Here is a 27,522-nt window from a genome sequence, read left to right as displayed (position 1 = left end):
TGAGATGGTTTGGACATGCGTTGAGGAGGAATAGTGGATATGGAAAGAATGTTGGAGATGGAGCTGCCGGGTAGAAGGAGAAGAGGTAGACCTCAGAGAATGTAGTGAAGGTGGACATGGAGATGGTTGGTGTGAAAGTAGAGGAGGCAGTGGATAGGGCAAGATGGAGGCAGATGATCCGCTGTGGCGACCCCTAAATGGAGCAGCCAAAAGAAGAAGAAGAAGAAGAAGAAGAAGAAGAAGAAGAAGAAGAAGAAGAAGAAGATCTGCAGTACACAGTTCCACTGCCTATTAGTTTAGCTCACATTTGCTAAATTAACTATATAGCTAGCATCCACTCATAACAGAACATCAGCAGCAGCTTTGGGTTTAATAAAGCCCTAACATTTGCTTATAATTCTGAAACAACATGGTAAAACAGACATTATTGTACAAGAAGACCGCACCTACTTAGCTGAGATTTGTTATCAAGTCAGCTAACTGTGTATCTACATTAATGCTGCAGTCTGAATAAAACCTTGAATCTGAATCAAACGTCTCCCAGTAGTGGCCTAGCCGTGTGCCATGAGTCTGACTCACTCATCATACATGAGATACAGCAAGTCACAATTAAAATATGAACAGAATTATCAAACTAATCCACTGAGAATACGATATTAACCGCTCTCCACTACTAGCACTCAATAAAACCTCTTGGGCACTCCACAGAAACACCAAAGCTCATAATCATAATACGAGTCCTGTGCAACTCTGCTGTAAAATGTCAGGTTAATTAATTCAGTAGAAGTCTAAACTGCTTATTATTTTAAATGTCAAAACCTCTACGTCCTTATGCTCTGCTACGATAAAAAGAACGACAATAACAAAAAATGTTAATAATAATTTTTATTATTGTTATTATCATCATCATCAGTAGTTGTAGTAGTGGACTGTGATGATGGGAGACTTTCTAATAAGCATCTCCATGATGCACTAAATTGAGTGCATAGCTAAAATATCCAGTTGAAAAAATACAGATCATTTTTTACCTACATTTTTGTGCCAGGTCATTTCGGGGAAGACCGCTGGACACTTGGACCATAGACAATTTGATCTTAGGACCTTTAATGCGAAGTCTAACTGATCTTTCCATGAAGGCTTATCTGGGCAGATCAGAATGTTTTTATTAAATAATAAAAATCAATGTATGTTGTTTGGTTTATATTTAGTTGACCTTAGGTGATGATTCTGAATAGATTTCTGAGGACAGGGAAATTTTTAATACAAAATGCATTGCATTATAATAACCACAGTTTACAATATTTCCAGTCTATATATTACTTAATGTAAAATGAATAATAAGGAATGTGTTCAGCGTTTCTCTCTTCTTACTTTTCATTTTTAAATTCAGAAAAATCTTGTCTCAGGCTCAATCTTGGTCTTAACACTCCTGTTTTTTTTTTGTAGTTGTCTAAATATATAGAGTTCTCTGACATTTAAAATAAACATTGTTTAGTGAATCAGACTCGTGACATCCCTCAGGACGGCTGATGTGAGAATTTTATTCAGATACAGGGTTTTATTCATACAGCAGCATTACTGTAGATACACAGTTAGCTGACTTGCTAACTAATCTGAGCTAAGTAGGTATGCTCTTCTTGTACAATGCCTGTTTTGCTATGTTGTTTCAGACTTTCTCCATGAGTAGTACTTTCTCCGTCAGTAGTACTGACAGATATCAATTTCATTTTGAAAAGTGGGACTCAATAAACAATTACTTTCTCTTACTTTAAACAAAAATTCTTTATTAATATTTTTTGTATGGCTGTACATTTCTTTGGGGTTTATCTCCTTCAATTCATAAAACATTATAATAGCAGGAGAACAACTGTTCAGAAGAAACACTGGTACACATGCTCCTGCAGAATAGTGCTTTCTTTTCTGAAGAGTTAGGCAAACTGGTCTACTGAATACTGAGGTATTTTAGCAGTTCACCCATTTGTAGGCTGATGTGTAAATGGGTTCAAACTGTCAAATATGAAGATGTGCATTAGCATTTTAAGGTTTCTAATCAAAACAAGCAAGTTACTGATGTAAATTAAAGATTCTTAAAATTAAAATGCCATGTATTATGCAGGATAAACCATAAATAAAGGCCTAGCACATTGGAGCAAGTGCCCTAAAACAAGCTTCCTCAGTAGGGCGTAAGAGAGAAGACAAACACTTTATAGGGAGTGAGCAAATTTATGAACCTTTCAAGGCCAAAAACCGAGATGGAGAAATGCCCGCAATTATGCTAGAATGTGTTAGAATGTGCCTGGCACAATGTTCTTTAAAAAAAGGATTCAGCTAGACTTGGAGATAATGGTTCACACAAGACCCTATTTGATAGACATGTGAAGGTCAATTTGGATTTAATGGTGGTTTTGTGAGATCAGGAGATGACAAAAAAGAGGTGGGGCAATGACACCCCACCTTCACCTAGGGTAAGAAACATGTATACAAACTCTGTATATTTGGGAGTGTCATCCAACGGCCTTTGGAGGACATTCTCCATGCTCAAAAGGAATAAAGAACCTGCACTTTGAATTCTGAGGAGTCTTCTCGTATTTTTTAGTTCATTCGATTCTTTTTATTTTCTTTCAACAAACAATTGAATTCGTTTTATTTTACAAACCATAGATAGAACTTAGGCTTGGTGGTCAAACAAGCCCAGGGGACTTAAAGGGACCCCCCCGACTGGCGATATCAGCAGCATCAGGCCGTTGCATTCATTTTGTGGACGTGAGAAAACAACGCTCATTGCACGTGCGCCCTATATTGAGGTAAGCAGAGCCTTTTTTCATATAAATTCTGCATATTGATGGGTCTTGAGTCTCTCCACCACAAAGATTGAAATGCAATGTGTTTGAAAGCCGTGTACTGGTATGATTAAAAGTGTTGATGATTGCTTATGCATAACTAAACAGAAGACTCGTTGCAAGAAGAACTGCATGATAAAAAATTTACAAAAAAAGGAGTAATAGTTGAGAAAACCCAGTCGGATAGAAGAAGTCTAAAAATAAAAACAAAACTGATGGTCTTGGTGAAATTCTTGACTGAACTTACATAACTGCAGTGTGTGAGGAAAGGGGAGGTGTACGGCGTGAGAACTAGAACAAGGCCTCAGTCTAATAAAAATTTGTGTTGTGTGTAATAGAACACTACCAGAAAACCCCGGCTGTATAAAAAGTAAGGATTAAAAAAAGAGCTCAGTGAAACAAAGATAAAGTGCACAAGAGTAAAGAGAAACAGAGAAAAAGTGAAAAAGCGCTGAGAGATAAATGTTTGTCTTGTTTGTCATTTGTCTAATATGTGGCCACAACTAAAAACTAATCAAGTAAGACTAACGGTATATTGTGAGGCAACTAACAACATTGAACAATTTCAGAAGGGTTGTGATCAGGTGGATATTCGTGAGAAAGCAAGGAACAGAAATTATAAAGACAACTAAACAGTTAGAAGGCTATATTGATTGAATTATTGTGGGCATTTCTGTATCACAGTAAGCTATTGCTTTGTAGATTGTTGACAACTGATGAAAAATTGCTGATTGATAGTATTAGGGCTTTGATTGAAGAGAAAAAGAGCATGCAATGTTGAGATTTCCTTGCAATGTTGGGAATAGAGTTCATTACACCTAAGAACTGCATAACATATAAGACCTTGAAAATAACGATCATTGCTGTTGGTACAGTTCATATTAAAGATAAAACAACGAATGCGGTGTTAAGTATCTGGCAGCCAAGTGTGTGGAAGTTGATTGAGTTCTGGAACGGAGACAATCGGATTTATTCCAGCAAGCCCTGGTTAAGGAAAGTGGTTGACAGCCAAGCAGGGAGTGGTTTGAAGGTGCGGCTTGAAGGTGTAAAACATAACAAGAACTGTCCATTATGGAGGCAGACCTTATGATTGAGACACAGGGAGTTCTTACTCATTTTTGACTTGAAAGAACTTACAAAGACAGGACAGGAAAAGAAAATTGGCAGTCTACAGAATTGATTAACAGTAAATCATGGCAATTAACAGAATTTCATAATTTGGATCTGGCAGAAATCACCTTCCCACACTTGAGACTGACAGACAGAATACAAATGATTTGGAAAAAAGACCTGTTGGCACCAATAATAAATGCAAGCAGCGTGATGTTAGAGGCTACTCTGGGCCTAGAACTGCTGCCATGGGGCCGGTTTGAGCCCATACAGCTGGAGGACGCTGAACATAGACAATGTAGCGAATTGTCTGCAAGATTGGCCTTAGAAAAAAGGGAGGTTTTCTGGGAGAGAGGGAGAGCTACCTCGCTCCTAGTTGACAGAATTAATCCATTTGGACCAGGTTATGACCATGAGCTGCCAAAACAAAAGAATGTGACGCTCAAAAAGTTGGTAGTAATACTGCAATGGAACGAAGGGGCGGTCTTTAACCCTAGACCAACCCACAGACATGCATCCCCAGGAATGTATCATGTGGAAGTGGTGAGGCAAAATGGGATTTGAAGTGAAAGGATTAGACGGGACTTGACTGTAGCATGACTGGTAGCATTTAGAATATACACACTTAGTAAAATTTGGAAAGTTAAAATTTACAAGAAAATAATATATTTTGTGTTTAGCAAACTTGTGTTCACAGGAGAGACAAGTAAAGCTGAGCAAGGGTGTGGCAGACAAGGAGGACGACACCAGCACACAGACACAGGAGAAAGACAGAGGGGAGGGGTCACAAGAGGCAGATTGAGGGAAGTGCCTTCGCCCGCTCTCACACACACACAGGCTACACTGATCATAGAAACACATTCACACCCACAGAGCAGTCATAGTACAGCCAAGTCATAAACTAAAATAGTGAGGGAAATAAAACAAATTTTGTCATGGGATCATACATGCAAAAATTGCAAAAATCATGGCTGACAGCAGCCAAAAAAATCAATTGGCTAGATGCACTACCATTAGCCCTAATGAGCATGAGAATGTCAACCAACAGGACCACTCACCCGACTCCTCACGAAATGTTAACGGGTCGTCCCATGCCAGTAACTTACTTGCGTGGACCTACCCGTGGTTCAAACCTTGAACAATTGCAAAATGAACTGCAGGAGTATGTCAAATGTCTGACAAAAATCCATAAAGAAATCTTCACCCAGGTGAAAGGTGCCACCGAGGGGAGAACCTCCACCATCGACGACGAACGTCTGAAGGAAGTGCTACCTGGCGACTACGTGTACGTCAAGACCTTTAAGAGAGGCTGGAGTGAACCAAGACATGAAGGATCCTAGCTACGCCCACAGCTGTCAAGGTAAAAGGTCATAAGATTTGGATACATCTTAACCACTGTTCCAGAGCTCCAGATCTGCTGAGACCTGTGACATCAGCGGGACCAGATCAGCAGCAGCCACACATCGCTGAAGACTCAGGAGCAGGGGACCAGGCAGTAGCAGGACCGAGTGGTGTCAACACCACCAGACGATGATGACTCTGAGTAACGTAAGTTGAGAGTCTGGCCTACAGTTGGTAAACAGCCCTCCAGACCGACAATTTTCCTGTCTCACAATTGAGGTGTGAGCCTAGCGCCGCCTCTACAGAGCAGGTATTGACAGTATTGAATACAATCACAGATTGAACAAGTGACTTTGACCTAACACCGAACAAACTAACAAAATGTCGGCTTGGCACCCATTCCGACATCCAGGACATGTGTGGTAATGTTATTGTCTATCATCATTGTGACAATAATTTTGTCTGCAACCGTTTCACACACTGACAATCCAAAAGAGATAATAAACTGCACCGACACGCCCACGACACAGGACACATCCGAATGCAACACAGACCTAGTCTCCAACCCAAAACTCTTAGCGTACAAAAGACAGAAACGAGCAATCACGACTTTAGATTATTCCTTAGTTCGTCAAACTTGGAATCTGACTGATGGCATAGAGTATGAGCGATACTGCCCAATAAATAGCCAACGTTGGGGTGAGTCAATACGCTTACCACTTACAGAGGGTCAGTATATGGTGCGTCAGGAGTGGACATTGACCAGGAATGACACTAAAAGCTTTCATCGGTCTAAAACTTCTGTGGCCTATCCAGGATTTTCCAATTGCACACATGAACCAGATTGTATCAATCCCGCCTTAGTAGCAGCTGCAGGACAGACTCACATGATAAAATGTGCCATGGCTCTAGTACTCATACATCACATACATCATTTTGGAAGCTCCGAAACTGCACAAGACTATCATGTCAAATTCAGAAATGTGGGAAGCAATGTTTCCATCACAGACACAAGAGGGAAGTTCCACTCCACTGGACTCCCTAAAAACTCACAGTACAATGGCCCAATGATACTTACAATTAGAACGTACTGTGACTCACTCATGTGTTATGAGAAAATTCACCTTAATCATTCACGTAGGGCTGTCATTCACAAATGGGAAGCTCGAGAACTCTATGACTTGGGTACGACTAACACGTCGACACCCAATATTGATCATGAGGCCAAAAGCGAAGTAGTTACTATGTATGCTACTCAAAACATGTTATATCAATACTTACAATTCACTGCTCAAACAAGCATTGCCACAGATTGCATAGCATGTTATGCAAAGAACGGAGTTCCATTCATCATTCCATTGGGAGGACTAACTGATTGCGTTAACACAACTGTTTCATGTCCATTGCATTGTCTACTGTGGAGCATGGAGGTTCATTTTAATTCCAAGCGCTCCCATAATTGCTCCATGTCATACAAGCCCATTACTTCTCCTCCCCCAATGGTTCAAAATGAAGGTTTGCATTATCCATATTGTTTCTGTCACCATTATGATTACACAGAGGGATTGCCAATAGATGTACACGTAAGATAAATGCCACAGGATGGGAATTAAATAATGACAAACAAATGTTAGACATAGATCTCACTGCAAGAACAGTTCCAATAGCAGACATGTTTTGGGTTTGTGCAGATGGTAAACAACTGTCACAATTTCTAGCTCCTACATGGAAGGGATGTTGTGCTCCAATCACACTTTCTGGCAAAGTTGTGCTTCTGCCCATGGACATTCCTTTAGCTCGAGGTAAAAGGGATGTTCCTCAAATTGGCTCAAGGACAAGCACACAGTTTTAGAAAAACCTACTCTTACATGTTCTGGTGTTCTAACCGATATTCCAGTTGAGCATTTGGCAATGTCTCATAGCAGTATTGACAATTGGGTTGCATTCTTTCCATGGTTTCAAAATTATAAGAATGCTCAGTGCATCAACTACATTTGGTACAACCAACAAAGATTTATGAATTACACAATTGCTGCCTTGGAAGTATTGGGACAACAACTAGATGCTATGTCCAGAATGGCAATGCAAAACAGGTTTGCTATTGATTCCATGAGAAACCCAGATGATGGTGTGTGTGTTTTGTTTGGTGATGAGTGTTGTACATACATTCCAATGCATACAGCAGAAGAGGGTAATTTCACAAAGATTATGAGACAACTAAAAGATTTAAGAGATGAGCATGTATCCAACACAAAAAGACAGGCCCCTGGGGAGGGATGGTTTAATTGGATATTTTCAGGTCAATGGAAAGCTATTTTAATTAGGCTAGGGATGGTATTGTTGATTTTCCTTGTGATTTTGAGTGTGTTGAGTTGTTGTGTGTGTAGATGTATTTGGGAGGAATGATGTAAGCAGTAGTAAACAGTATTCAGATCAGTAGTAAACAGTAGTAATCAGTAGTATTTAGAAACAGACACATTTATCAACAGAAACATTTATCCAAGAATCGCAAACAGAAACATTTAATCATTTGATAGCTATTATAAGCATATAGAAACACAGAAGATGTATGGTAAAGGGGGGAATGATGTATATTAAAGATTCTCAAAATTAAAATGCCATGTATTATACAGGATAGATCATAAATAAGGCCTAACCACATTGGAGCAAGTGCCCTAAAACAAGCTTCCTCAGTAGGGCGTAAGAGAGAAGACAGATACTTTATAGGGAGTGAGCGAACTTGTGAACCTTTCAAGGCCAAAAATGCACAATGGCACAATGTTCTTTAAAAAGGATTCAAACTACACTTGGAGATAATGGTTCACACAAGACCCTATTTGATAGACATGTGAAGGTCAATTTGGATATAATGGTGGTTTTGTGAGATCAGGAGATGACAAAAAAGAGGTGGGGCGATGACACCCCACCTTCACTGAAGGGTACAAAACATGTGTACAAACGGCCTTTGGAGGACATTCTCCATGCTCAAAAGGAATAAAGAACCTGCACTTCTGAATTCTGAAGAGTCTTCTCGTATTTTTTAGTTCGTTCGATTCTTTTTATTTTCTTTCAACAAAAAATTTAATTAATTTTATTTTACAAACCATAGATAGAACTTAGGCTTGTTGGTCAAACAAGTGTCGAGCCACGACAGCTCTTTTTAACAAAAGACACCAAGCAGTTTCGTAGAAATCCAGGCATAAGATCATGAAGCAGAACCACTGGGAGGAACCAAGACTCAAAAGTAGAGACTGCATAAAAACATGAGGAAGAACTATTTGTCACTGATACCAAAATGAATTACTTAAATGAACATAGCAAAACAGTCTCTATAAAGGGTAAGTACTACTAACTGTGATGTGTGTTTCCGTTCTGTGCATTTAGTAGTTCCTAAGTCATAAAAACAAAAAAAGAAGGTACAAATATGTTTGCTACATACTTTTAGCTGTTCAAAAAGTTAACAAAACTCTGAGTTCCGACATAAAAGATTTCAGTCTGGTGTTGTGTGTGGGTGGTGCAATTTAACTGGTGCTATTATTTCCAACTTTAATCATATCTCCATGTCTTTAATGTGGAAACTCATGACAATGTGGTGATAAAAAATAGTACATATTTAGAGATGGGACTGATCCAATCCTATATCGACCTCAGGTCCGATATCAACGTCACTTTGCTCATTGGATATCGAATACAGGCCCAATCCACTCGCACTAGACCATGAACCTGCTGTAATGTAACATAACAGATACGTCACTGATCCAGATTCCATTCCACACCATACAATGAAGCCATGGCAACTTCAGTCTGTAACTGAGTGAGCAAATCACAGCTTCTCGTTTGACTAAAATGTCATTTGTTTGGTGATATTTTAGTCCGGAAACACTGAAAAGCAAGACCAGTACTTGTAAACCAATAACACACAGACTTAAACACCACTCAACACCACTTACCGGCACTTACATCTGTTGTATATACTGCCCATTATTGTATATACTGTGTAAATATTCTACCTGTTCATAAGTACATACTTATCCCCCTTCATATTTATAACCTGTTCATAGTACTTTATACCCCTCCATATTTATAACCTGTACATTCTTGTTTATAACCTGTAGAACCCCCTTCATGTCTATACCCCCTCATATTTTTAACCTGTATATACTATACTTACTGTACATTGTAACATACATATTTATATTTCTGCTAAGCACTTCTGGATGGATGCAAACTGCATTTCGTTGCTTTGTACCTGCGACATACGCAATGACAATAAAGTTGAATTCTTATTCTAAATCTAATTCTAAAGTGTGTAAAGCTGGCGTGCCAAGGGGCGAAAGTACGGCTGCATCATACAATATAACCAGTTTAATCACCTGCAGAGGTGTCACATGAAAGAATACCAGGAGCTCATGCTGAGAGACAGGAAGACACCTCCCAGCAGAAATTCCCACTGATGCTTTCCAGAAACATGATAAATGTCGAGTACACATCCCAAAGTCTAAAGGGGTCACAGAGAAGCTGCAAAACTTCATTATACTCAATGACCAACCGCTATCTGTAGGGGAAAATATCAGATTTCACAGCCTGTTGGAGAATTTAGAGTCCAGATATAATCTGTATTCCTGAAAATACATTTCAGAGATCCAGAGATGGATGCGCCCGGAATGTACAACCAAGTGTCAGAGTCAGCAGCGCAGTTAAACAGACGTTCAAGCCATGAGCTCCACAACTGATATTTGGAGCTCAGATGTTCCAGTGTCTCTTATAAGACCCACTGCACACTGGGTGAACTCAGAAACATACAACTATATTGCTTAAAGTTTTCACTCACCCATCCAAAACATTGAATCCAGGTGTTCCAATCACTTCCATGGCCACAGGTGTACAACCCTATCCACGGCGCCCGGGGAGCAATTGGGGGTTAGGTGTCTTGCTCAAGGACACACCGGTCATGGACTGTCGGCACTGGGGATCGAACCGACCACCTTCCGGGAACAGGGCCAGATCCCTAACCTCCAGCCCACGACTGCCCCCAAAGTGCGCAGAGGTCACCAACTTTCTGCAGAGCCAATCGCTACAGACCTCCAAACTTCATGTAGCCTTCAGATCAGCTCAAGAACAGCGTAGAGAGCTTCATGGAATGGGTTTCCATGGCCGAGCAGCTGCATCCAAGCCTTACATCACCAAGCGCAATGCAAAGCGTGGAATGCAGTGGTGTAAAGCGCCGCCACTGGACTCTAGAGCAGTTTTCGAAAAACCTACTCTTACATAGAGCCAGGCTTTCTTATCCAACATCAGTGTCTGACCTCACAAATATGCTTCTGGAAGAATGGTCAAAAATTCCCATAAACACACTCCTAACCCTTGTGGAAAGCCTTCCCAGAAGGGCTGAAGCTGTTATAGCTGCAAAGGGTGGGCCGACATCATATTAAACCCTATGGATTAAGAATGGGATGTCACTCAAGGTCATACTGTTGAATACTGTTGGCAATATAGTGTATGCATTACAGAGTGTGGAGTCTCAGGTGGAAAAGTGCAGGGAGTCACACACCAGCAGTTCAGCTGCAGCCTCTATCACAGATATGCTTAGTGACTGGAAGATTATACACCTTAATTGCACATAAAACACAATATCAACAACAACAATAACAATAACAGTACTAAAGTAAAAAGAGCTCTTGTATCAGAATCTGTATCGGTATCAGCAGTTGAGTATCAGAATCAGATCAGCCCATCACTACATACATTGCTTCATGATCTATTGATATAGTCTAGTCTATATGCTTTGTCTTCCATCTTTAACCTACACTGCCTAAAAAAGATCACTTTTTAAGCACTTTTATGAATATTATTATTAATATAAATATTAATATTATGAAATGAATAGGCTATTAAGCTTCATCAAAAAAACTTGTCATTTACTTACTACCTAAATGTTGATGCCTCAGTCTTGTTTCAAGATCTTCCATCGCGTCGTCTGTGTTGGTGTACCATCTACCACCATTGGCCGCTACCAGTTTGTCTATCTTTGCTAGAAGTTCCTCTTGATCCTTTTTACCAGGATTTTCACTGAAGGCGTGATACCTGCTGCCACACTTCTGAACCAGCTGCTGAAGACTGTCCCCGGCAGTGCTGATATACTTCTCAACGGAGGTATTTTTTCTTTTAAAAGTGAAGAGGATGATGGTGAACATGTAGAGCTTCTGCCCAAACACTTCTATCACTCTGTCCACTGTGTCCCTCTCATCCTGGGTGAATCGGCCCAGGGGGATCACCAGAAGGAAGACATGAGGCCCTGGGTCTGAGAGCTGGAGGCACTGGAGCAGTTTCTCCTTAGCGGTGTTTGAGTCCATTTCTGCAGCCAGTCCTGGAGTGTCCACCACCATGATCCGCCTTCCTCTCAAGGTCACAGTCTGTGCCTCACACTGCTGGGTGACCGCAGAGGCACTGAGCACAGACAAAAAGCGAGACGAGCCCAGCAGTGTGTTGCCAGATTCACTCTTGCCTGCACCTACATTCCCGAGAAGGACCACTCGGAGGTCCTGCTCCCCTAGTGAGAAGACAAAAACAAAAAAGGAGAAATAAAGAATGTGGGTGGAACCTTAAACAGGAGAAGGAAAAAAAATGTTCTCAACTTTTAATGAAAGTTAATGGAGTTATTTATGCCAAGTCTTTTTGGACCATTTCCAAATAAGATACAGGAGATACAGGGTTTTGTCCAGTGGGTCAAACATTTATATACAATTTAAACATACTGGAAGATTCCAGAAATTGAGGTAATGATTTTAGAAGCTTCTGCCAGTTGTCATAATTAGGAGGGAAACCATGAATAAATCCAAAAACTCAAGCCAAATACAAGCCAAGATGTCAGAAAAAACTGTGGACGTCCACAATTCTTCGGAGCAATTTACAAATACCTGAAGCCACAAGCATGTGTATAAACAATTGTCAGCAAAAATAAAAATCTAAGAACACTGACACTGCATCATCATTTAGTAGGGAGGCAGAATTAATCTCCAAGAGATGAGAGGGAATTGTGGTCTGAAAGGTTTAACTAAACCGCAAAACAACAGGAGGGAAGGAACTGGTGAAGGAACTGGAGGCGTTAGGTACCAAAGGTACAAAAGAATTTTCTGCATTTCACGGCCTGAAAGGAAGAAGACTGGCATAAAAAAGCCTTCTGGAGCACTTTTCTCTGGTCAGATGAAACAAAAACAGAACCATTACAAAAAGCAGTGTATGATGGAAAAAGAGGAAAGCTTTAAACCCTGTGAATCACTGGATGCCAACATCATGCAGAGGTGTTTTGCTAGAAATTAAGTTTGCGTGCTTCAGAAAATAGATGGCATCATGAAGAAGAAGGATTATCTACAAATACTGAAGTAACATATCAAGACATCAGCCAGAATACTAAATTTTACACAACTGGTTCTTCCATAATCCTAAAATTTCAAACAAATTGAAAGCACTGGAGTGGCCATCACAAAAACCTGACCAGAATCCCATTTGAAAATTTGTTGACTGTATTGAAACGTGTGTCTGAGCAACGAGGCCTACAAACCTGAATGAGCTGCACCAGTTCCATCAGGAGGAAAGGGCAAAAACACTGGCAAAGCCTTGTGAGAAGCCTGTGAAAGGCTATCATTGATTTAAAGCTATTAAAACTTAATCCCACCTTTGTAAATGTTTAACCTAGTGATAATTAGACACAGTAAATAAAACCTGAATTAAATTTGTCTCCTCGCTATTAATTTGAAATAACCTCTAATAAAAATACAGTACATACAGTAATTGACTGAACAACAGAAATGTAGGGTAGCAGGAAATGTGTGGCAGTAGCCACGTTTACATGCAATCTAATAATCCGTTAGTAATCCAAGTAAAAGCTCAACTGGAATAGAATACGTCCATGTAAACTCCTCAATCGAAATAGTCTAGTCCGATTGAGGCCGTTCGGAATACAATCTCTATCTGACTGAACAAGGTGGGTAATCCCGTAAATAATCGGTTAAATAGAAGAACAATACCTGTGTAAATGCCGGAATCCGATTACATTCCAATCGGAAAGTGCAAGTACATTCTGCACATGTGCGTTTGTGTCACAGCATAAAGCAGAGAACCCATAAACCATTTCTGGCAAAAGTTTATACCATTCATCATGGTGGAGCAGAAACTGGTCTGCAGAGGAGACGAAGTTCATGCTCTGATCTTTAAAACACGGCGGTGGGACGGACGTCCAGCTTATGTGTCTCAGAGCACGACGTCTTCCTCTCTGCCTTCTTTAATAAGGACGTGTGAAGGATGTTTTCCTGAGTCTGACGTCATTTTAAAGCCATTAAAACCACAAGCACTGCTCACTGCTGCTCATCTCACTCTGACTGGACCTTACCTGATGCTTGCTGTCATGGTAACGTTTACTCTAAGTGGTTCTCTACACATGGGTGTCATTTTGCATCAGATTACTCGTTTACATGCTACATGTAGTGAGCTGTGATCAGCATGTAGTTCAATCGGATTGGCAAAAATCTTTGCATGTAAACACAGCGTTTGAATGTTAACCACATTACTGAATACATTTACGACAGTGTATTCAGTACTTTAACATTGTGCCTTCTACAATGTTAAAGTAGTTATACAGACTTTATAAGATGCCCTAATGTCTTTTCAAGTAACTGATGCAGGACACTTCAGAGTCTGAGATCACAGTTGGAAACGGTATGTTCTCTATTGCCTGCAGAAACTCAAAGGACTAAGAAATTAGAGCGCAGATATGTAAATGGTTTCTTTTTTTAGTGATGCAGTTTGAATTTATTAAAAGTTAGATTGTTAGAAAAGTGAGATTGTTTATTTTTATGAAGGCCATGAGCTACAACAGAGGGTCTATGGTTTATATTTTGAAGGTATTTTTAAACAACACTTGAAAGATGTGATTATTTTTTATCTTCTTTATTCTATCTTATTTATAATCTTTATCTAGATTATTCTAAGGCGCTTCTCCTTCTGGGTCGCGGGGTTGCTGGAGCCTCCCCTTACAATCACAAATAGTTGCAAAAACATTCACATTTTCTGTTAGGACTGACCTGCAGTGACTGTAAACTTTAACTAAACCTTCAACAAAACTGATCTGACCTGCTTCGGTTTCGTCTTAGCACTGAAGGCTACTTACTGCCCGAGTCTGCCATTGCTGTAGCTGCTGTAGCTGCTGTAGACCGCGGGTTTAAACCGGTAGATGACGTTGTTCTTCTGATGGACTCATACTTTTAGTTTCTCTCTGGAGAATCGATGGCGCGTTAAAACCGCTTCGTTACTAAATCTATGAACAAACAAACGTGGAGCTCCATGAAGCCGGAGCTCTGAGGAAGCCTGGACACACGGCCCGCCGGACTACATCCGGGGACGCGGAGCCTGCGCACAGACAAAAACGAAACTAAGAGCGAACCGGAAACAGCCTCCATTACAGCTTCCTCCTCCCCCGAAATGGCAGCGAGCAGCGACCGCGGCGAGCTGGGTGAGATGGTTTTCAGCTTTGTGCTCTTCCTCTGTTTATAAGTCGATGTGCAGGATTTCAGGAGTTTAGTAATATTTAATCTATCAGCTTAATCCGCGGGAGAGACGAACACGACGCTTTACACCAGAGCCCCGGTTTACTTTCGGTTTCACAGCTGTTTATCTTTAAAAACACGGAGGATAAAACATCAAATTCACTCCTGAACAGCGCTGACCGGAGTTAACGGGGTTTAGTTTATTAGACCGAACAGCGCTGACCGGAGTTAACGGGGTTTAGTTTATTAGACCGAACAGCGCTGACCGGAGTTAACGGGGTTTAGTTTGTTAGACCGAACAGCGCTGACCGGAGTTAACGGGCTTTAGTTTGTTAGACCGACCAGCGCTGACCGGAGTTAACGGGCTTTAGTTTGTTAGACCGAACAGCGCTGACCGGAGTTAACGGGGTTTAGTTTATTAGACCGAACAGCGCTGACCGGAGTTAACGGGGTTTAGTTTATTAGACCGAACAGCGCTGACCGGAGTTAACGGGGTTTAGTTCGTTAGACCGAACAGCGCTGACCGGAGTTAACGGGCTTTAGTTTATTAGACCGAACAGCGCTGACCGGAGTTAACGGGGTTTAGTTTATTAGACCGAACAGCGCTGACCCGAGTTAACGGGGTTTAGTTTGTTAGACCGAACAGCGCTGACCGGAGTTAACGGGGTTTAGTTCGTTAGACCGAACAGCGCTGACCGGAGTTAACGGGCTTTAGTTTGTTAGACCGAACAGCGCTGACCGGAGTTAACGGGGTTTAGTTTGTTAGACCGAACAGCGCTGACCGGAGTTAACGGGGTTTAGTTTGTTAGGCCGAACAGCGCTGACCGGAGTTAACGGGGTTTAGTTTGTTAGACCGAACAGCGCTGACCGGAGTTAACGGGGTTTAGTTCGTTAGACCGAACAGCGCTGACCGGAGTTAACGGGGTTTAGTTCGTTAGACCGAACAGCGCTGACCGGAGTTAACGGGGTTTAGTTCGTTAGACCGAACAGCGCTGACCGGAGTTAACGGGCTTTAGTTCGTTAGACCGAACAGCGCTGACCGGAGTTAACGGGCTTTAGTTCGTTAGACCGAACAGCGCTGACCGGAGTTAACGGGCTTTAGTTCGTTAGACCGAACAGCGCTGACCGGAGTTAACGGGCTTTAGTTCGTTAGACCGAACAGCGCTGACCGGAGTTAACGGGCTTTAGTTCGTTAGACCGAACAGCGCTGACCGGAGTTAACGGGCTTTAGTTCGTTAGACCGAACAGCGCTGACCGGAGTTAACGGGCTTTAGATCGTTAGACCGAACAGCGCTGACCGGAGTTAACGGGCTTTAGTTCGTTAGACCGAACAGCGCTGACCGGAGTTAACGGGCTTTAGTTCGTTAGACCGAACAGCGCTGACCGGAGTTAACGGGCTTTAGTTCGTTAGACCGAACAGCGCTGACCGGAGTTAACGGGCTTTAGTTCGTTAGACCGAACAGCGCTGACCGGAGTTAACGGGGTTTAGTTTATTAGACCGAACAGCGCTGACCGGAGTTAACGGGCTTTAGTTCGTTAGACCGAACAGCGCTGACCGGAGTTAACGGGCTTTAGTTCGTTAGACCGAACAGCGCTGACCGGAGTTAACGGGCTTTAGTTCGTTAGACCGAACAGCGCTGACCGGAGTTAACGGGCTTTAGTTCGTTAGACCGAACAGCGCTGACCGGAGTTAACGGGCTTTAGTTCGTTAGACCGAACAGCGCTGACCGGAGTTAACGGGCTTTAGTTCGTTAGACCGAACAGCGCTGACCGGAGTTAACGGGCTTTAGTTCGTTAGACCGAACAGCGCTGACCGGAGTTAACGGGCTTTAGTTCGTTAGACCGAACAGCGCTGACCGGAGTTAACGGGCTTTAGTTCGTTAGACCGAACAGCGCTGACCGGAGTTAACGGGCTTTAGTTCGTTAGACCGAACAGCGCTGACCGGAGTTAACGGGCTTTAGTTCGTTAGACCGAACAGCGCTGACCGGAGTTAACGGGCTTTAGTTCGTTAGACCGAACAGCGCTGACCGGAGTTAACGGGCTTTAGTTCGTTAGACCGAACAGCGCTGACCGGAGTTAACGGGCTTTAGTTCGTTAGACCGAACAGCGCTGACCGGAGTTAACGGGCTTTAGTTCGTTAGACCGAACAGCGCTGACCGGAGTTAACGGGCTTTAGTTCGTTAGACCGAACAGCGCTGACCGGAGTTAACGGGCTTTAGTTCGTTAGACCGAACAGCGCTGACCGGAGTTAACGGGCTTTAGTTCGTTAGACCGAACAGCGCTGACCGGAGTTAACGGGCTTTAGTTCGTTAGACCGAACAGCGCTGACCGGAGTTAACGGGCTTTAGTTCGTTAGACCGAACAGCGCTGACCGGAGTTAACGGGGTTTAGTTCGTTAGACCGAACAGCGCTGACCGGAGTTAACGGGGTTTAGTTCGTTAGACCGAACAGCGCTGACCGGAGTTAACGGGGTTTAGTTCGTTAGACCGAACAGCGCTGACCGGAGTTAACGGGGTTTAGTTCGTTAGGCCGAACAGCGCTGACCGGAGTTAACGGGGTTTAGTTCGTTAGGCCGAACAGCGCTGACCGGAGTTAACGGGCTTTAGTTTGTTAGACCGAACAGCGCTGACCGGAGTTAACGGGGTTTAGTTTGTTAGGCCGAACAGCGCTGACCGGAGTTAACGGGCTTTAGTTTGTTAGGCCGAACAGCGCTGACCGGAGTTAACGGGCTTTAGTTTGTTAGGCCGAACAGCGCTGACCGGAGTTAACGGGCTTTAGTTTGTTAGGCCGAACAGCGCTGACCGGAGTTAACGGGCTTTAGTTTGTTAGACCGAACAGCGCTGACCGGAGTTAACGGGCTTTAGTTTGTTAGACCGAACAGCGCTGACCGGAGTTAACGGGCTTTAGTTTGTTAGACCGAACAGCGCTGACCGGAGTTAACGGGCTTTAGTTTGTTAGACCGAACAGCGCTGACCGGAGTTAACGGGGTTTAGTTTGTTAGACCGAACAGCGCTGACCGGAGTTAACGGGGTTTAGTTTGTTAGACCGAACAGCGCTGACCGGAGTTAACGGGGTTTAGTTTGTTAGACCGAACAGCGCTGACCGGAGTTAACGGGGTTTAGTTTGTTAGGCCGAACAGCGCTGACCGGAGTTAACGGGCTTTAGTTTATTAGACCGAACAGCGCTGACCGGAGTTAACGGGCTTTAGTTTGTTAGACCGAACAGCGCTGACCGGAGTTAACGGGCTTTAGTTTGTTAGACCGAACAGCGCTGACCGGAGTTAACGGGGTTTAGTTTGTTAGGCCGAACAGCGCTGACCGGAGTTAACGGGCTTTAGTTTGTTAGACCGAACAGCGCTGACCGGAGTTAACGGGGTTTAGTTTGTTAGACCGAACGGCGCTGACCGGAGTTAACGGGGTTTAGTTTGTTAGACCGAACGGCGCTGACCGGAGTTAACGGGCTTTAGTTTGTTAGACCGAACAGCGCTGACCGGAGTTAACGGGGTTTAGTTTGTTAGACCGAACAGCGCTGACCGGAGTTAACGGGGTTTAGTTTGTTAGACCGAACAGCGCTGACCGGAGTTAACGGGGTTTAGTTTGTTAGACCGAACAGCGCTGACCGGAGTTAACGGGGTTTAGTTTATTAGACCGAACAGCGCTGACCGGAGTTAACGGGGTTTAGTTTGTTAGACCGAACAGCGCTGACCGGAGTTAACGGGGTTTAGTTTGTTAGGCCGAACAGCGCTGACCGGAGTTAACGGGGTTTAGTTTGTTAGACCGAACAGCGCTGACCGGAGTTAACGGGGTTTAGTTTGTTAGACCGAACAGCGCTGACCGGAGTTAATGGGGTTTAGTTTATTAGACCGAACAGCGCTGACCGGAGGTAATGTGATTTTTGAGTAACATGCTGCTTAATTTCCTTGCTGCAGTGCGACCAGCTGGCAAAGATCCAAGAGAGACCAGCAGCATGGATGAACCTTTGCGCTGTAAGTTTCCTTTTTAGACAAAAAAAAACACTCTTTCTGAATTCCAGCACTTCCATTATTCCAGTGGTCAAAAATGGGATTTTGTGATTTTATGCAGTTCACGCTATTAAAAATCTGTCTGGATTAGGGTTGCCAAATTTCGGGAATTTTCAATGTTGGGAAATTTACCATGGGAAGTAACGGGTAATTATGGGAATTAACAGGAATTAATAGGAATAAAATGGAAATATCCAAAGCTAAAGATGAGAAACTTACATATAGTTGTTAAAAAAAAATATTCTGAAGCACAATCTTGACTTTGGACCAAAGGACTACCTAAAGTCAGGTAAGTTTTGATGAGGTTCATATTTTTATTGACAGTAATAGCATTTAAACATTTAAGCAACTATTAAATTAGGGTGTAATCTCACAGTTGCTTGCTATCTGGTAAATCAGAAAAGCTTAATGAGCAATTTCATTGCACACAGAGGAAGAGGAGTCAGATCTTACAAATGATGAGGAAGTGAACATTTCAAGAAGAGGTTCAAGAAGAAGCATGAAACTATTAAGCAAACAAAAAAGAAAGTTGCGTTCTTTTGATTGTCCAATGACAGAATTAAGCATTTATAAAGTTCTGCTTACAACTAACTATGTGTCATAGTTATTATTTGTATTATGTCTTCATGTCTGCTGTTGACAAAAAACGGTACATATAGTGCATGATATAGTTCCTCTAAATTAACCAATATTTCCTATTAATTCCAATAAATTCCCAAAATTTCCATGGAATTTAACATTTTGGAATATTTCCAAAGTTCCCGAGCTAAAGTTCCCATGGAAGGTTACCATTAATTTACTGGAAATTTATCAAAGTGTTCCACCCCTTTGCAACCCTAGTCTGGATACAGTCTGGATTTACCAAAAATAGGATTAGGTCTGAAAGTCTGAGCAAGGTCTTAATGTTCTGTCTAAACATTGCTCTGTTTTCTGTTTTAAGTCTCTGACATCAGGATAGTGCTGTTGGGGAAGACTGGTGTGGGGAAGAGCTCTACTGGAAACACCATCTTGGGCCAGGAGGTCTTTAATGTGTCAGATTCTGCCCAGTCAGTGACTATGGAGTGTATAAAGGCCAGAGCAGAGCTTGATGGCTGTAAAGTATCTGTGGTCGACACTCCTGGTCTGTTTGACACTGACCTGACAGAAACAGCAGTGATTAACAGACTGGTTGAATGTATCAGTCTGTCCTGTCCTGGACCACATGTCTTCCTCCTGGTGCTCAGACTAGGCCGCTTTATTCAGGAGGATCAACAGACGGTGAAGAGACTGCAGTGGATCTTTGGTGATGAGGCGTCTAAATACACCATCGTTCTCTTCACTGGAGGAGACCGACTAAGAAACAGGACCATAGAGGAGTATTTAAAAGAGGCGGGAAATGGGCTGAGTCAAGTGGTGGAGATGTGTGGTGGACGCCATCATGTCTTTAACAACGAGAACATGGCAGACCGCTCTCAGGTCACTGAACTGATGGAAAAGATCTTCAGTTTGGTGTCAGAAAATGGTTCTGGATGCTACACCAACGAGATGTATGCAAGTGTGGAGAGAGCGATTCAGGAGAGAGAGAACGAGCTGAGAAGCGAGATGGAAGAGCTGAGAAACGAGATGCAGGAGAGAGAGGAAGAGCTGAGAAACGTGATGCAGGAGAGAGAGGGAGAGCTGAGAAGTGAGATGGACGAGCTGTCTAAGGCTAAAAACAAGGAAATAGACCAGTTGAGCTTGAGGCTTAGAGAAATGGTTGTGAAAGATGTGAAGAATAAGAAGAAATTTCCACAGATCAGAAAAGTTGCAGAGCAGTGTAAACAGCAGTGATAGTGACTCACTCAAACTCTCCTCTTCTCTCTCCATCCTGTCCTCCTCATTTATCCCTGTATCTGTATCCAGTGATCTCACCTCTTCAGTTTGTTCTGCACACAAGTGTAAAATCTGCATTTTAGGCTTTGTTGGGACAATCTGTATAGAGAAAGTATGAATAGGGGCTTTTAAATATTTCATCATTTGTCTCTTTATTCTCTACGTTTGAGTCTGAAGCTTCAGAGAGCTAGAGTGAACCTGTGGGGTAAAGCTAAGCTACTGCAGTAAAAAGCTTCCTGCTACAGGTTTAAAACATCTGACAGTTTTATTAATATGATGTAGAATATAAATTTCACACCGTTATCATTTTAAATATTTAACACTTTATCTTCTTTAGCTAACAGCTTACTGCACAGTCTAAACATCTCAGACAGGTTCGCTAAATTAATGCAGATATGTTGTGCTATGCAAGTTTCCCTCCTCCCACGATCCTGTCATTTTATTTTAGTAAATCAGGCTCTGGGAGGTTCTGGCTCATTTGTCAAGCTGTTTTGTAGCGACCCATGGTTGCCTTTTTTTCAGAAGAAACTTGTTTTTTTATAATAAATAAAAACTGAAATTTAGTACAAATATCAGTGAATAAAATCATAATAAGCCTCGTAAGACGAGTTAACCATTTAAGACACACCTTTCTGAGTACAGCGGGTTTTTTAACAGTGTAATGTAGTTTTGATGGAGGTGACTAATGCATCCAAAAGAAATCAGAGTCAGAATTTACAGAGCTGAGAAACCTGATTGACTTTTGGAGCAACACTGAAACCGACTACATGTAAAATTTTTTATGTTATGTTTTTACGTCACATTATCTTCTGTGAGTTTATTGGCTGGTTGTAAAGCAGAAACCTGATTACTGTCTGGGGCGGCACGGTGGCGTGGTGGGTAGCGCTGTCGCCTCACAGCGAGGAGGGTTCGATTCCCCGGCCGGGTGACCAGGGTCCTCTCTGTGTGGAGTTTGCATGTTCTCCCCGTGTCTGCGTGGGTTTCCTCCGGGTTCTCCGGTTTCCTCCAAAGACATGCAGTCAGGCCAATTGGACATGCTACATTGCCCCTGTGTGTGAGTGACTGTCTGTCTGCCCTGCGATGGACTGGCGACCTGTCCAGGGTGTATCCTGCCTTCCGCCCAAAGACTGCTGGGATAGGCTCCAGCACCCCCCGCGACCCTGACGGAGAAGCGGCTTAGAAAATGGATGGATGGATGGATGGATGATTACTGTCTGATTCATGTTGACCTGGACTTTCTCCATTATCTGATTACTCAAGTGCATGTAAACGCGTTGATATGATTACTGCCAAAATCTCATTTTCTTTAGTTATCAGATTATTAAGTGCATTTTGAAGGACTGTACTGCTGTGTAATGTGTTTAGTGATGTGTTATATCTTTATGTTCAGTATTTTGTGTGCCTTAATTTTTTATATAACATTCTGTTCTGTCTAGTTTAGTTTATGTCTATATGGTTATGTCTGTCACACTGGTCACGCGTCATGTATAGCTGTATAGCAGTTTAAAACTGTGTCAGTTCATTGTTTTTTATGGCAGGGGTGCTCAATCCTGGAGATCTACCACTCTGCAGTGTTCAGATCCAACATGACTGGCTCATACAGTCAGATGCTCCTGAAGGCCTTAATTCCCTGATTCGGCTGTGTTAGGTGAGGGTTGGAGCCGTGCTCTGCAGGGTGGTAGGTCTCCAGGACCAGGATTGGGCCAGACATATGGTTAGCTCCCTGGTTTCGAGAGCTGAGTGATTTCCATGATTGGGCCAAATTTCAGCTTTGTCGGCCGTCGTTTGCTGTGCAGTGTTAGAGGTTAAATGATTCCTGATTAACTGCCCAAACGAGCTGCGATTGTGCGGCTGGACAATCGGATGGATTTCTGACACATCAGACTTTGGATTTCTGACACATCAGACCAGATTTTTGAGGTATAAATAAATACAAATACAAATACGAATTTTTTTCTTCGTAGGGCTGTCGGTTTGTAGACCACCTGCTCTTCAGCTTGAGCAATAGCAAGCAAAGCTGTTATAGCAGTTTGTCTGGTCAATTCGTACAACGTGAGGATACAAATCTCAGGCTTTGGCCGAACACGATGGGTGATTTAATCATGCCATGTGAGTTACCAAAGAACAAGATTTCACTCTGTGTATGACTATAATGCTAATAATATGTGCTAATAAACATATAAACCTTTTCATAAACAGTGTCAGTGTTTGTTTTAACCCTGCACACTTCACTGGATCCCAACTGCTACCATCTTTAAAGAGCATCAAGTCTTAGTTCAGTAAAGTAACAGGAAGAAATGTTCAAACTGTCGTTTAGTTATTTAGTAAATTGGAACAGAAACTCTTACCAAGTTAATAGTTTTACCAGATGAGGGAGCTGCAGCCGTCGACTCGCTGAGCATGAAATCACGATGCTATACATTGATGTCTGAAATGGAGCTTATTAACTGGTTGGGCTGCTAAATTTGACTCTCGGCCTGTTAGTGCCAGCAGGCCAGGGGTCCACAGTTTAGAGACAGCAAAGAGTTTTTCAGTGCAGGTTGAGGGTCAAAAGCCCACTTGCCCCAGCGGTTCTGGACGAAAGGTTTTGAGTTTATCTAGACCTTCTAAAGGCAGTGATCATTTGGATCAGGTGTGATGGGTTCAGGTTGGAACTAAACTCTGCAGAATGATAAAGATTAACGAGGATGAAACAATCACTTCATCAGTCTTACACTAGATGGCGCTCTTACCTTCGTTATTTCTCTCTTTGTTTCTCAGCAAATCTCAGGAAGTGTTTCAGTTTGAGAGGAACTTAAAACACAAAGTAAAATGAAGAGAAACCGTTGATCACGGAGTCTAGATCGGTTTTATCTTTTCTTTCAGAGCTGATTCGGTTTTGCTTTACGCCTGTTTCACCTTGTATTTAAGATTAGGAGACCCTTATTAGAAATTTTACCTCCACATTTAACCCATCTGTGCAGTGAAACACCACATACACACTAGGGAAGACACACACTAGGGGGCAGTGAGCACACTTGCCCGGAGCGGTGGGCAGCCCTATCCACAGCACCCAGGGAGCAGTTGGGGGTTAGGTGTCCTGCTCAGGGGCACCTCAGTCATGTTCTTTTGGCTCAGGAGATCGAACTGGTGACCTTCAAGTCGCAAGGCTGGATCCCTAACCTCCAGCCCATGCCTCCGCCCTTAAAGCTCATTGCTCAGAGGTCAGGCAAGATAGCAGGAGTGGGGTTTGAACCCACATGAGCATGAACCCCATTCCTGGTACTGTGGCTGACCTCTGGCCAATGAGTTTTAAGAGGAACTTCCACAGTTCTTTGATTTACTTCTGCGTTTATACAAAGTAAAAGCATGGACAGTTTTGGTCCAGTTCATCTCTGTTCATATCACGTGACAGTGGGGAAGATCTGGGAACTTTAGTCCTTTGTAGCCGAAGCTCATTGTGTGTGAGTAGCTCCCTCTTTTTTGCCTGGTCGTCGTGTCACGTGTTCACAACAAAATAAACTCTTCAAAAGGCAGAAGTTAAGCGTTGTGATGGTCTTCATTTCAGAAACCTGGTGGGATTTTAAAAGGTGTGTACGCTCTTTAAAATGATGATGCTTCAAGGGTTCTTTAGCAAAGAAAATGGTTCTATATAGAACCATAAAAAACTCAAAAACACTTTGCACGATTAAGGGTTTCTTTACATCGTGAGAGTGTTCTTCAGATCAGAGAATCTGCTGTAGATGGTTCTATTGTTACAGTGGTGAGCTTGTAGAACCATCTACAGCACATTCATGCACATTTTCCAGAACCATTTCATGATGCAAAGAACCCTTTAATCATGCAAAGTGTTCTTTGAGTTTTTATACATGTCTATATAGAACAATTTTCTTTACTAAAGAACCTTTGAAGCACCACAATTTAACGGAAACACCCTGCACTGAAAAAATGGCCAAATTATTGAATAAAATGAATTAGAAAAAAATTTAAAAAATAAAAACTTTACATAAAAAACTAAGTTGTGTGGCTTCCACGAGAAGAACTCCCAGCAGTGGTTTGGTCAGTAGACTCGGTGGAGGTTTCTTTCAGGGGAAGAGGAGTAGTGCACCCAGCCACAGGTCTTCTCACGGGAGGCGTAGCGCTGCATGTGATTGTAAAAGCCGTAGTTTTAGTGCAATATTAGGTCCACTTGAGATTCAGGCTCAGATCAGAGGTCACTCCGGGGTCAGTCAGTGTTATAATTCACATGGAGCAGGATTTGGCAGAGTGGTCTGAAGGAAACTGACTGTAGTTATAATTTTTCAGTAAACTCTACAGACGTCTTGTGAACGTTTAGGACCCCGGGTGTAATTTGTGACCACTTTTTGCAGGTTTGATGTATTTTTTAGTTGACGTAGCTCATAAATCTAAAAGCCCATTTTATTATTATTATAATTCATATGAGTGATGAAGCATCAGGGATGTCTGGAGAAAACTAAAGACCTTTTAATAAGCTCTGCAGAAGGGTCTGACTTTCACTGGGTCTTAGTTTTGACCGCATCTCCTGAGAAACGCCAGACGGTCAGTTTGCCGTTCCTGATCACTTTACGAAGACGCTGTCGTTTTTAGCTGACATGGATCGTTAAACCTGAGCACGAAAAGCAGATCCAGACCTTGCTGGCCAGACGTGCCATTCTACTTAAATGGAAACAGGCCTCTCCACCATCGCAAGGTAGTTGGATCTGGGATGTCTTATTATGCATCAAGCACTAAAGCTAAGATTCTCCCTGAAGGGTTCCTTGAGATTCTTTCACAGGACCTGGGATCCTACGCTTGAGTTTATCAACAATTCTGTTTTACTCGAAGATAGCTATGCCTAAATATGTGAATTGAGGGGTATGTGTTGCCCTTTCCTATCTTCTTTATTATTTTTATCATTATTGTTACTAGTTTATTTATTTTATTTTTATTTAATCTCCTTTTCTAATGTTATTGATATTTGTACATATTGTAATTTACAATTTATATTTAGTATTACTTACACTCTGATTTTGACCACTCCTGTTCTGGTAGATATTCTGTTTATCTCTGTAAAGCTGATCCCCAGGTGCAGCTTTAGTGGAAGTAGGTGTTCTAAGGGGGTGGGTGGGTTAAGGTTTAAGGGTAAAGGGTTGATGCCGAAATTCACTTTTTGTTGTTTTTCTTGAAAAGTGCAATATGTCTGTGATTCTACAAAAGGCAATAAGAAGATTTGGGGGGGGGGGGGGGGGGGGGGGCAGATCCAGGGTTTTTGGTGTGAAACTCTGTTTTAGATCAAAGATTCATTTACACCCATCTGCCGTCGACTACACGGGCTGACACGTCACTTCATGCAGTAAAGGGTTTGTGTCGTTCCCGCTCTCTGCAGCGTCTCCGGGGTTTCTCCGACGCTAGGGGGCGCTCCCGAGCGAGTCCAAAATGAATGGGTTGATATGGAGCGTCTGAGCAAAATAGTCGTTTATAAACGCTTAAACATTTTTAATGTGAAATAATTCAGCCGTTTCCTGAACAGAGAGCAGCATAAAACATTTAACCCCGCTTTTATGTTTTTAAGCGCTTTTAAACTCGAGCTTAAAACGGCGCCTTATAAATGTCCATGACGTCGGTGAGCGCGAACAGCCAATGAGCTGCTCCGCTCGCCCGTCAATCATCCCGCTCTGGCGGTAAGTCCCGCCCCCTGCTGCCCGAAACCCGTTTACTGTAGAATAAAGGAAACAAACCCGTGAGATTTCTTTGTTTTTTCAGTGAAACGCTTTCTTCTACTGTCTCAGATGAAAGGAAAGTTCTGGGCGAGAGATTAAAACTATTTTAACTGTTCGTTTTTAGCCGTTGAGCTCCGTTCACTCCCATTCACCGAGGACTCGCTCGCGGGCGCCCTCTGCTGTTCAGCAGGCCTGATTCTGATATAACGAGGGAAATAGGAAGTGGCCAGACTCAGTACCCGGCTCTGGATCTGCTATCGACTACAAATAAAAGTCACTCATCATGCAGAGAAGGGGCTGAGTGAGGCTACAGTTGTGTTTCGACATGTTTTAACCACCAAACTTCCAGTCTGACGGTTATAATACATTAATAAACTAACGAATGAGTACATTTGAATATCTCGATCACGGAAAACCCACATATAGACGGCTTCTAATTACATCTGATTATCTGAGGTAAAACGCTCATCCTTTAAAATATCTAAATATGGTTTAGGCACGTTTAGCGTTTGTTGCTCAGCTCAGGCCGGAATCCTTGTTTAATGAACTGGTGAACTTGGCTTGTGCAGTTCGGCGTGCAGCCGACAGATGGCAGCACTGCACTGTCTTTAATTCTCTCAGCGCCGCGACAAAATCTCGGAAAATATGAATTAATAAACAAAGGAGATGATTTTATTTAACTTCGGGAACGTTGTTTATTGGGTGCTGAGGAATGTTTTACATTCATTTTCCATCTTTGTAGCTGAAAAACTGACATCAGCCAATCCCAAATTCCCAATAGTGACACCATTATCTGTTTGACTGGAGCCCCAAATTCACACCGGTCAGCTTCAGAAACGGACTGGGCCGCTCAGTTAACCTCACATTTCATAACTGAGTCAAATGACCACGTTTGGTTGATTCTCTAAGTGCAAATGAGTCCACAGGGTCTGAAATATGACACCTTTAAAATGGAAAATCTGTTTATTTGATTAAAAAAAAAAGAGCAAATATGAACATGCCATAAGTGTGTTCTCTGCAGAGGGCATATTTACATGGGAAATCCGACTAATCAGCAATAAAAAAATGATGACTTATTTAAATGGATTCAGGCTCCGGACTCTTATTCTATGTGTCG

General features: G+C 42.5%; 2 protein-coding genes across 4 annotated transcripts in view; one reads left to right on the top strand and one right to left on the bottom strand.

Moving 5' to 3' along the window:
* The window catches only part of LOC108440022 (NLR family CARD domain-containing protein 3-like), a 39,540-nt gene extending 24,859 nt beyond the window's left edge, over positions 1-14,681 (bottom strand). For 2 of the 3 annotated variants that reach the window (XM_037540858.1, XM_037540860.1), the window contains exons 1-2: positions 14,458-14,681; positions 11,218-11,841 (exon numbers count right to left, since the gene is read on the bottom strand). In XM_037540858.1, coding sequence (XP_037396755.1) covers positions 11,218-11,841; positions 14,458-14,473 — 640 coding nt within the window. In that variant the 5' untranslated portion in view covers positions 14,474-14,681. The remainder of the gene's footprint in view (positions 1-11,217; positions 11,842-14,457) is intronic. The other variant, XM_037540859.1, reaches the window with a different exon arrangement.
* Positions 14,682-14,750: 69 nt separating this feature from the next.
* On the top strand, positions 14,751-21,600 carry LOC108440021 (GTPase IMAP family member 7-like). The gene is made up of 3 exons (XM_017718720.2): positions 14,751-14,799; positions 18,763-18,819; positions 19,796-21,600. The coding sequence occupies exons 1-3, from the start codon at positions 14,769-14,771 to the stop codon at positions 20,662-20,664; spliced, it is 957 nt and encodes a 318-aa protein (XP_017574209.1). The 5' UTR covers positions 14,751-14,768; the 3' UTR covers positions 20,665-21,600.
* The last annotated feature ends 5,922 nt before the right edge of the window (positions 21,601-27,522 follow it).

The sequence above is a fragment of the Pygocentrus nattereri genome, chromosome 9 (genome assembly GCF_015220715.1).
Source record: "Pygocentrus nattereri isolate fPygNat1 chromosome 9, fPygNat1.pri, whole genome shotgun sequence".
NCBI lineage: Eukaryota > Metazoa > Chordata > Actinopteri > Characiformes > Serrasalmidae > Pygocentrus > Pygocentrus nattereri.
Note: the sequence above shows the minus strand (reverse complement) of the source record. Positions and strands in the feature narration are given on the sequence as shown.

What these genes read in the sequence shown, in the direction of transcription:
- LOC108440021 (XM_017718720.2), top strand. Translation starts at nt 14,769, where the DNA reads ATGGCAGCGAGCAGCGACCGCGGCGAGCTGG. An exon ending in CAGCGACCGCGGCGAGCTGG is followed by an intron (nt 14,800 to 18,762) that starts GTGAGATGGTTT and finishes TCCTTGCTGCAG; the next exon opens with TGCGACCAGCTGGCAAAGAT. An exon ending in CATGGATGAACCTTTGCGCT is followed by an intron (nt 18,820 to 19,795) that starts GTAAGTTTCCTT and finishes TTCTGTTTTAAG; the next exon opens with TCTCTGACATCAGGATAGTG.